The 11,772-nt window shown below is 32.6% G+C and overlaps 1 protein-coding gene across 1 annotated transcript; it reads left to right on the forward strand.

Moving 5' to 3' along the window:
* Positions 1–3,426: 3,426 nt before the first annotated feature.
* Positions 3,427–6,046, forward strand: LOC119615097 (septin-1; the record flags this gene model as incomplete). The annotated part of the gene is made up of 3 exons (XM_037971168.1): positions 3,427–3,878; positions 5,221–5,586; positions 5,646–6,046. Coding segments are annotated over 3 exons (1,074 nt in total), but the record flags the coding sequence as incomplete, so codon positions are not given.
* Positions 6,047–11,772: the final 5,726 nt, after the last annotated feature.

The following is an 11,772-nucleotide window of genomic DNA, read 5'->3' on the forward strand; positions in this document are numbered from 1 at the left end:
AGTGTTTGTGTGATTCAATTCAAGTAGTATACAGTGAGTGAATCGAGTGAAAGCAAAACAATTTTTAAGTTCGACAAATTAACAGATTTTTTGAATATTACTTCGAATTTTCGAACTTAATTTCGAATAGTCGAAGATAATATAGTAGCGTCATCAACTGTACTTAACACTGCCAAATTTCAGCCAATTTGGTCCACGGAAACTGGTTTTATCAGCTTTAAATTTTTTTCGAACATGAGTTCGAATTTTCGAAAATTTTTTTTTTAGTTTTTTGGACTCAAAGAATAATTTAAAAGCATAAAAAATTTTTCGAACATAACTTCGAATTTTCGAACTTAATTTCGAATATTCGAACATAATATTATCTTGTCATCAATTGTACTCAAGACTACCAAATTTCAGCGAATTCGGGGCACAGGAACTAGTTTTAACAGCATTCAAAATTTTCACCATTTATTCAAGAAAAAGTTTGAATCGATTCATTCGATTCAAACAATCTATTTTGTATTGTTTTAACATAAACAAATTGTTTACTCGCTCGATTTGAATGTAGTTGCACATTCACTTGATAGTACTCACAACGTTTGAGTATAACAAAACTTTGTAAATACTATTCTAAACAAACAATGAGTTGAGTGCAAAGCAATGAGTCACTCATTGTGTGTAGCAAATAGAGTTACTCATGCAGGGCTCTAATATAGATAGATAGATAGATAGATATAGATAGATAGATAGATAGATAGATAGATAGATAGATAGATAGATAGATAGATAGCTAGATAGATAGATAGCTAGATCGATAGATAGATAGCTAGCTCGATCGATAGCATCGATAGCTCGATCGCTCGCTCTCTAGATCGCTCGCTCGATCGCTCTCGCTCGCTAGCTCTCTCGCTCGCTCGCTCGCTCGCTCGCTCGCTGCTCCTCGCTCGCGCTCTCTCGCTCGCTCGCTCGCTCGCTCGCTCGCTCGCTCGCTCGCTGCTCGCTCGCTGCTCGCTCGCTCGCTCGCTCGCTCGCTCGCTCGCTCGCTCGCGCTCGCTCGCCTCGCTCGCTCGCTCGCTCGCTCGCTCGCTCGCTCGCTCGCTCGCTCCCTCGCTCGCTGCTCGCTCGCTCGCTCCTCGCTCGCTCGCTCGCTCGCTCGCTCGCTCGCTCCTCGCTCGCTCGCTCGCTCCGCTCGCTCGCTCGCTCGCTCGCTCGCTCCTCGCTCGCTCGCTCGCTCGCTCGCTCTCGCTCGCTCGCTCGCTCGCTCGCTCGCTCGCTCGCTCGCTCGCTCGCTAGCTCGCTCGCTCGCTCGCTCGCTCGCTCGCTCGCTCGCTCGCTCGCTCGCTCGCTCGCTCGCTCGCTCGCTCGCTCGCTCTCGCTCGCTCGCTCGCTCGCTCGCTCGCTCGCTTCGCTCGCTCGCTCGCTCGCTCGCTCGCTCGCTCGCTCGCTAGCTCGCTCGCTCGCTCGCTCGCTCGCTCGCTCGCTCGCTCGCTCGCTCGCTCGCTCGCTCGCTCGCTCGCTCGCTCGCTCGCTCGCTCGCTCGCTCGCTCGCTCGCTCGCTCGCTCGCTCGCTCGCTCGCTCGCTCGCTCGCTCGCTCGCTCGCTCGCTCGCTCGCTCGCTCGCTCGCTCGCTCGCTCGCTCGCTCGCTCGCTCGCTCGCTCGCTCGCTCGCTCCTCGCTCGCTCGCTCGCTCGCTCGCTCGCTCGCTCGCTCGCTCGCTCGCTCGCTCGCTCGCTCGCTCGCTCGCTCGCTCGCTCGCTCGCTCTCGCTCGCTCGCTCGCTCGCTCGCTCGCTCGCTCGCTCGCTCGCTCGCTCGCTCGCTCGCTCGCTCGCTCCTCGCTCGCTCGCTCGCTGCTCGCTCGCTCGCTCGCTCGCCTCGCTCGCTCGCTCGCTCGCTCGCTCGCTCGCTCGCTCGCTCGCTCGCTCGCTCGCTCGCTCGCTCGCTCGCTCGCTCGCTCGCTCGCTCGCCCGCTCGCTCGCTCGCTCGCTCGCTCGCTCGCTCGCTCTCGCTCGCTCGCTCGCTCGCTCGCTCGCTGCTCGCTCCCCTTTGCCCCTCCCCCCTCTCTTGGCCCCCCCCAAATTTCTAAATGTTTTCATCAAATGGTATAATTTGACGAAACTCGTGGTTTCATCTGTTTCTATAACGTTGGTAACCTAATTTCCGACTTTTTAAACTCCCAGAAACTTTGTTAGCTGTAGTCTAATAAAATCATATCCGTAACCATGAAATCCGACAAACCAAATTTTCGTTAGAACTCCCTAAAGTCACATAGTATCCATGCCTTAGCAGAATCGAAGGTCTTCATTGTTATCAACGGCCAACTGTTATGTCAAACTATTCTCTACTTTGAACTTTGACCGGTGTCTTCTATGAAACCCCATGCGTTTAGCTCGAACAGCTCCTCTGACTGTGACACTGAAACAGATTATAAATTTATGATCATCTAAACTGAAGCCTTTTAAAACGCTTCTTATAAAGGTCTTGCTGAATTATAATAATTTCATCATTAGGAAAATTGAGAAACTACATTCAAAGAGCATCCCCAATAGAGATACCGATTAGGTCGAAGATGAATACAGGCCGATTTAGGTTTTTGAAAAGTTGAAACAAGTATTATAAGAACTTTTTCAGATGGCAAAGACTATAATGCCAAGTCCATCAATTACAGAAGTTTTACTTTACTCACTGATGGATCGAAGATAAGAATTGGTTCAGGATAACGAAGAGAAAACGGCAAGCAGCGATTTTCCAGTACTAAGGATTTGGAAGGTTTCACCCCAGACTGTTGCAGGGTAAATGCTACCTATAATGTAAAAGGCCTTGAAGTTCCTACTACCAAATTTTCTTTGATAATTATGAATGAGTATTTATAATTTTCTCCTTTACTGTTGTGGCATATAGCTGGATGGGTTCTGTGTGTTATTGCACCATTAAAACCCTCCATTATAACGTTTTCTTATTTGTTTAACACAAACAGCACACGTTTCTTTTTCAAAAAAAAAAACTGGGGAAAAAATTGCATTAATTTGTCTGTCTTTCTGATGGTTGAAAAAGAAACGTTGTTTATTTATTTTTTTATTGTTTTACTTCAGTTCTTTTTCATTTTTTTCCTTTTCTTAATAAAACCCAACACCTTTAAATACTAACAGTTGTAAAGAGGTGGATTTAGGTGAGTGAGAAGGTTGGTGTACCTGTGGTGCGCTCTGGCCACAAAAGTCAACCAAACCACACGGGAGCATGTGTGTGTTTTCTTTTCAATATGTTATACATTAGAAGTGTTATCACGTTTCAGTCAAAAGGGAGCTAGAAATGAAAAGGGGTGTGACGGCGACGTAGCAACACCTGCATTTCCCGTCTGCTGTTTTGAAAAATAAATTAAGAAAATTACTTGATTAATTGTTTGTTAAAGATTTTTATTTTTTTTTTCTCTCTATTTATTTTAGTTTTCCAGCATTGAAACCCCCGGCTATGTGGGCTTTGCCAATCTACCCAATCAGGTGCATCGTAAATCAGTGAAAAAAGGTTTCGAATTCACCTTAATGGTAGTGGGTGAATCGGGTTTGGGTAAATCAACTTTAGTGAATAGTTTATTCCTAACAGATCTGTATCCGGAACGTATTATACCCGATGCCATAGAAAAACAAAAACAAACTGTCAAATTGGAAGCTTCCACAGTAGAAATCGAAGAGAGAGGCGTAAAACTGCGTTTGACGGTGGTGGATACACCCGGTTTTGGTGATGCCATCGATAATGGTGATAGTTTTAGTGCCATATTGGAGTATATAGATGAACAGTATGAACGTTTTTTGCGCGATGAAAGCGGTCTGAATCGACGCAATATTGTGGACAATCGTATACACTGTTGTTTTTATTTTATATCACCTTTTGGTCATGGGTAAGAGAAAATATAGAGATTTAAAACAAAATTTTAGAAATTTCCAAATTTTGGGAAAATTTTTCTCAATTAAAGTTCTGGGATTTGCTAAATTATAAAAATTTTTATATAGAAAATAATTTTATTTAATTTTTAGGAATTTAAAACCAAAATTTTAAATTCCTAAAAAGTTGACAAAAATCTCCTCAAGTAAAATTGTGGGATTTTAGCAAAATTTTTATAAATATTAACAAAAATAGCGGTTTAAAAAATTTTTAAAGATTTAAATTTTCATAAAAAAAGAGATTTTAAACCAAAATTGTTAATTCCCAAAAAGTGGACAAAAATTCCCTCAAATAAAATTTAGGGATTTTAAAATTTTTTTCTAAAATATTTACAATTAATATAGTTTGAGTTAAATTTGAGTGATTTAAACCTAAAATTTTTAATTCCTGAAAAATTGTCAAAAATTCCTTCATGTTAAAATTCTGGGATTTCTCAAAATTCAAAAATTTTTATAATGCAAGTAATTGTGCTTAATTTCTGTTGATTTTAAACCAAAATTTTAAATTCCCAAAAAGTGGGCAAAAATTCCCTCAACTTAATTTGTGGTATTTTAGCAAATTTTTTACAAATATTGAGAAATAAAACAGTTTTGAAACTATTTTAGTGATTTGAAACCCACATTTTTGAATTCCTAAAATAGTTACCATAAATTCCCTCATTTTAATATTCTGGGATTTGCTAAAATTCTATCATTTTCATAAACAAAATAATTTTACTTAATTTTTATTGATTTTAAACATAAATTTTAAATTCCCAAAGAGTTTGCAAAAATTCCCTCTTTTTAAAATTGTGGGATTTTAGAAAATCTTTTACAAATATTGAGAAATAACGCAGTTTTGAAACAATTTTAGTGATTTTAAACCAAAAAATTTGAATTCCAAAAAAGTTTTAAAAAATTACCTTAATTTTAAAATTCTGGGATTTGCTGAATTTTAAAAAATTGTATATAGAAAGTCATTTCAATTGATTTCTGGTGATTTTAAACCCAAATTTCAAATTCCCAAAAAAGTGGGCAAAAATTTCCTTATCAAATTCTGTTCTGGGATTTGCTAAATTCCAAACATTTGTTTATAGAAAGTAGGTTTACTTGATTTCTGGTGATTTCAAAACAAAATTTTGAATTCCCAAAAAGAGGGAAAAATTTCCCTCAAGTAAAATGCTGGGATTTTACAAATTTTCCAAAAATATTTACAAATAAGGTAGTTTTCTTTATGTCCTAATGATTTTTAACTCAAAATTTTAAATTCCCAAAATGTGGGGGAAATTTTTAATAATATTTTTTTATTTGTTTCAACAGTTTAAAACCCTTGGATGTGGAATTTATGAAAAAATTACACTCTAAAGTCAATATAGTGCCCGTCATTGCTAAGGCCGATTGTTTGACTAAAAAGGAAATTTTACGTTTAAAATGCCGCATTATGCAGGAAATAGAAGATCATGGCATTAAAATCTATCCACTGCCTGATTGTGATTCCGATGAAGATGAAGACTATAAAGAGCAGGTTAAACAGCTCAAAGCCGCTGTGCCTTTTGCGGTATGTGGTGCCAATACTTTACTCGAGGTTAAGGGCAAAAAAGTGCGAGGACGTTTATATCCTTGGGGTGTGGTGGAAGTGGAAAATCCAGAACATTGTGATTTTATCAAATTGAGAACCATGTTAATGTGAGTAAGAGAAAATTTAAAAGGATTTGTTTTTTTATTTAAGAACCTTTTTATTTTAGAACCCATATGCAAGACCTGCAGGAGGTTACCCAGGAAGTGCACTATGAAAACTATCGTTCGGATCGTTTGGCCAAGGGCATTAAGAGCAAGGAGAATGGCATTAAACCCGAACGTGATTCCCTAGTACCCACCCAAATAGTGGTGAACAATGTTTTGAATGAAAAGGATCGAATATTACAGGAAAAAGAGGCCGAGCTAAGGCGCATGCAAGAAATGTTGGCCCATATGCAGGCCAAAATGCAAGCGCAGCAATAGAGTTTATAGTTTGACGACACACTTTATATATAGACAAGCACCTTTTTTTGTATTAGTTTTAAGTCACGAAGAAAAATGGTGCCGATTTTTTATAATTTTAAAAAAAGTTTTGATGTTTTTTTCAACATCAATAAGTTTTTTTTTTGTAATTTTCCCCATTTTTTACTTAAACTTAAGGTTTTTTATTAAACCGGGAAATTTTGAGTAAAAGAAATTATTTTTCAAATCCTAATTTAAGTTTAATTTTTAAATAACATTCGGCCTCTAAACAAAAAAAAATCTCTTTTTATAAATATTTTTGTAAAATTTTTAAATATATTTTATAAAAAAAAAATTAAAATTATTTTTCAACTCATTTTCTGTTCCACTCACTCACTACATATGACATACAACAACCACAACCTTACATATTTTTCAAGCATATTTAAGGTTTTATTGTAAAAACAAAAATCTTAAAAATCCTCAAGAAATTTACCAACAAACTTTGTTAAACACTTGTTATTTACTACTATATAAACCATAAATTTCAAATTTATTAAAAAATCAACTATTCCAATTACGTCCTATAACACCTAATTCCTATTAAATTAAACATATAATTAATAATTATAAAAAAAATCCACATTATTTAAGGATAAATTATAAAAGAACACTAAAAAATCATAAAAAACACCTAATATCAGCTTAACAGCGAAAAAAAAAACACACAGTTGGCATCATTGTTTTAAGTTAATACAAAAATTTCAAATTCCCAAAATGTTTTGCAAAACTCCCACATTATAAAAATCCTGGGATTTGGCAAATTTCACAAAATTTTAACAAATATCTCTAATTTGCTTAAGTTTTAATGTTGAAAAAACAAAAATTTTAAATTCCCAACATGTAGGCAAAAATTCCCTCATTATAAAATTTCTGGGATTTGGCAAATTTCAAAAATTTTTACAAATAACGCAATTTTACTTTATTTTTAATGATTTTAAACCAAAATTATGAATTCCCAAAATAAGGGGAAAAAATTTCCTCAATAAAAAATTCTGGGATTTTAGTAAAACTCGGTTGGGAATTTGAAAATTTTCTCGAATTTTTGCTTTGTAATGTAATTTTACTACATTTTTATGTATAAAAACAAACATTTTGAATTCCCAAAATGTGGGCAAAAATTACCCTTATTATAAAAAGTCTGGGATTTGTCAAATTTTAAAAATATTTTAAAATAAAGTAATTTTACTAAATTTATAATGATTTTACATAAAAATTTTAAATTCCCAAGATGTGGGCAAAAATTTGCTCATTATAAAATTTTGGGATTTTAACAAAATTATAAATTCCCAAAATGTGGGCAAAAATTCCCCTTATTATAAAAAGTCGGGGATTTGTCAAATTTTAAAAATATTTTAAAATAAAGTAATTTTACTAAATTTATAATGATTTTACATAAAAATTTTAAATTCCCAAAATGTGGGCAAAAATTTGCTCATTATAAAATTTTGGGATTTTAACAATATTCGGTTTGGAATTTAAAAATTTCTCAAATTTTGCTTTATAATGTAATTTTACTTAATTTTTATTGATTTTAAAACAAAATTTTGAATTCCCAAAATGTGGGGAAAAATTACCTTGTTATAAAAAATCTGGGATTTGCCAAATTTAAAAAATATTTTAAAATAAAGTTATTTTACTTCATTTTTAATGATTTTGCATAAAAATTTTAGATTCCCAAAATGTGGGCAAAAATTCCTAAATAAAATTCTGGGATTTTAGCAAAACTCAGTTCGGAATTTACTAAATTCTTAAAATTTTGTTTTATAAAATAAATTTGCTTAATTTTTATTGATTAATATAACAAAATTTTGAATTTCCAAAATGTGGGGAAAAATTACCTTTATATAAATATTCTGGGATTTGCTAAATTTAAAAAATTTTTATAAATAAAATAATTTAATTAAATTTTTAATGATTTAACATTAAAAATTTGAATTCCCAAAATGTTGGTAAAAATTTCCTCAATATAAAATTCTGGGATTTTAGCAAAACTCAGTTTGGAATTTACGAAATTCTTAAAATTTTGTTTTATAATACAAATTTGCTTAATTTTTATTGATTTTAAAACAATATTTTTAATTCCCAAAATGTTGGAAAAAATTCCCTCACTATAAAAATTGTGGGATTTGCTAAATTTCAAAAATATTTTAAAATAAAGTAATTATAATTAATTTTTAATGATTTTAAACCAAAATTTTAACTTCCCAAAATGTTGCCAAAAAGCCCGCAATTTTCCCACAATTTTTAAACACTAAAACAGTAAACAAAATTAATCCTAACATTTATTTTTACTGCTAATCAACATAAATTGCTTAAAAATATCTTATGTTTTATTAACTCTCTTGATTTTTTTCTTAATTTGCAATTTTTTCTTTAAGTTTCCCTTAAAAACTTTCCTTTGCAGTTTATAATTTACTAATTTGTTTAGCCTATTATCGCTTTAAAGTCTCTATATATATTTAAAACATATAAATATTTAATAACAAACAACTTTTTCTACAATATTATAAATATTATATTAAAATTAACAAATATATGACATATTTAAAGTAGTTTATAAAAGAAAACAAATTAAGAAAAATTCTTTGAAAAATTACAACAAAAACAATTAAAAATTTATTAGTTACTTAAAGAAAAAAACAAACAAATTATATATATTAAATATATGCGCTTTTTTATACAAACAAATAACAAAAAAAATAGTTTTAACGGGAGTTATAACCATTTTTTAAAAGAATTTTACTTTAGAAACATCAAAACGCAGAAATTTCCCTAATTATACAAAAAAACATCAATTAAACAGAATTTTAAATATAACAGTCGTTCTATGTTTTTCTTAGTTGCTGGCAATACCTTTTTTAAAAGCATTGCCCTACAAAGTTAAATACAACCCTGTAAGAATAACAGTAAACAAAGAAAGACAAATTGAATTCTTACCAGATTATGAAAATATATGATAAAAATCGCTATAATTCTGACAAAAAACCAGCCATACCATATGGTAACTCTAAATTTAATGCAATTTTTCGGTTGTTTTCTATCAACAGCTGTTTTTGAGATTTATATACAGTGTTGTTGTTGTAAAACTGAGCACTTCGTTTTTTTCTCTTTCATACGGCTGCTAAAAAATTTTTGTGGTCATTTGTGAATCTTGTTTCGTTTGGTGCAAAACAAAAACGGGAAAATTGTTTAAGTGAACGGTGAAAGAAATAAGAAAAAAATAAAACGAAAAAAAGAAAGAAAATTTAATATATTTCGAAGTGATTAGAAGAAAAATATGTTAATAAAATATATAACAAATAAAATTAAAACACAAAATATCAGAAATCGACCCACAAATCAACAAGAGGCTTTGGTGAAGATGAAAAATTTATAACCTTTTTTGACATTGAACAAAGAAGAGCAGACACAAAAATTAAACAAAGAAGAAGAAGCAAATCAAGACAGACAAGAAAAAAAGTGGCACATTCGCTAAAAATACGGAATATTAAAGAAAATTTAAAGATTTTCACAAAAACAACTAAAATTTTATAATAAAAAGAAAAAACAAATTAAAATTATTAAAACATAAAATTTCACAAGAATAAAACAATTTTGTAAATTTAAAAAATAATGTGTAAACTAAAATATTTAACACGAAAAATCTGATTTGTATTTAAACAATTGTTGTGTAATCAATTTACATGCGAAATTTTTACAAAAAAAAAATCAATTTAAGAAAAATAAATAACTTTATTAAAACAAAAATGATCTAATTCGTATTATCAGCATAAAAAATATCGTGTAACAGAAACATAAAACAACCAAACAAAACTTTTTGACGAACGTGCGAATCCACACGCGACTTTTTACATCATTCAACCTTATAACGGGACACACATACGCACTTCCACTTAGTAACAATAACAAGAAGAAAAAAAAAACTAAAACATAAACAAGCCAACAACCCACTCCAGTTGTTACAAAAACAAGAACAAACATAAAAATTTCCATCATTTTATAAAACTTGTTGTTTATTTTATGCTCCCCTTGTATTATAAACAACAACTGTAGCAGTTTTAATAACAACAACAGCCAACCAAATTTTTACAAGAGGAAAACACATTACTTTTTGACGTCATCTTTTTTATATACTACATAAACAACTATTCGGCTTTTTGGTGGTCTTTGTTGTAGCTCTTTGTTTATGTTTGTTTTGACAAACATTAACCTACAGTGTTAGCCAAACATTTCGTATTGTGGGCTTTTGGTGTGAAGTGTAGGAGTGTGTTAATTTTTTCATATTTCGTGTAAATTTTAAACGCCAAAATCAAAATACCACCAGCACAAATGGCTAAGGATGAAGAAGATGATTTATTACCCGATAAGGATGCCGCCAAAGGGTTCTATGCTAAATATGAACCCAAGGAGATATTGGGAAGGTAAGTTTTTTGAAAAAAGTACTTAATATCAAATTAGCATTAAGGAAAAAAGCTTCGGCAAAACCTTTAAAATTAAGAAATATTTTACACATTAATTATTAATGAAAGTCATCCAAATGGCTGCTTAAATAGAAAATATGAACAAACTCCGTTTCTATTTAATTTTTATTGACATTTTTTCCATTTCCAATTGTATTTCAGAACTTTCCACTTAAATTTCTAAAATTTCTAGTTATATTTCAGAAAATTGTAATTATATTCGAAACTAGATTAGATTTAGATTACTTCTACTTTATTTTTAGTTCTATTTTAATTCTATTTAATATTTCAGTTCTAGTACAGTTCTAGTTCGGTTCTTATTCAAGATCAGTTCTAGTTCAGATCTGGTTCAGTACTAGTTTAGTTCTAGTTTAGTTCATGTTCAGTTCTAGTTCAGTTCTAATTCAGTTCTACTTGAGTTCTAGTTCAATTCTATTTGGGTTCCAGTTCAGTTCTAGTTCAGTTTTAGTTCAATCCTACTTCTGTTCTAGTTGAGTTCTAGTTCAGCTTTACTTCAATTATAGTTCAGTTATAATTCAGTTATAGTTCAGCTTTACTTCAATTATAGTTCAGTTATAATTCATTCAGTTCTAGTTCATCTCTAGTTTAGTTCTTTTTTAGTTCTAGTTTAGTTCTAGTTCAGTGCTAGTTCAGTACCAGTTCAGTACTAGTTTAGTTCTAGTTCATTCCTATTTCAGTATTAGTATAGTTCTAGTTCAGTTCTAGATCAGTTCTAGTACAGATCAATTACTGTTCTAGTTCACTTCTGGTTCAGTTCTAGCTGAGTTTTAGTTCAGTTTTAGTTCAATTATAGTTCAGTTCTTATTCAGTTGATATTCAGTTTAATTCATTTCTAGTTCATCTTTAGTTCAATTCTAGTTCAGTTCAAGTTCAGTTCTAGTTCAGTTCAAGTTCAGTTCTAGTTCAGTTCAAGTTCAGTTCAAGTTCAGTTCTAGTTCAGTTCTAGTTCAGTTTTAGTTCAGTTCTAGTTCAGTTCTATTTAAGTTCTAGTTCAGTTCTAGTTCAGTTTTGGTTCAGTTCTAGTTCAGTTCTAGTTCAGTTCTAGTTCAGTTCTAGTTCAGTTCTAGTTCAGTTCAAGTTCAGTTCTAGTTCAGTTCTAGTTCAGTTCTAGTTCAGTTCTAGTTCAGTTCTAGTTCAGTTCTAGTTCAGTTCTAGTTCAGTTCTAGTTCAGTTCTAGTTCAGTTCTAGATCTGTTCTAGTACAGATCAATTACTGTTCTAGTTCACTTCTGGTTCAGTTCTAGCTGAGTTTTAGTTCAGTTTTAGTTCAATTATAGTTCAGTTCTTATTCAGTTGATATTCAGTTTAATTCATTTCTAGTTCATCTTTAGTTCAATTCTAGTTCAGTT

Source organism: Lucilia sericata, unplaced genomic scaffold (genome assembly GCF_015586225.1).
Source record: "Lucilia sericata isolate MDLA Ls3-8-SP2 unplaced genomic scaffold, ASM1558622v1 Contig004088F_arrow, whole genome shotgun sequence".
In the NCBI taxonomy this organism is placed as follows: domain Eukaryota; kingdom Metazoa; phylum Arthropoda; class Insecta; order Diptera; family Calliphoridae; genus Lucilia; species Lucilia sericata.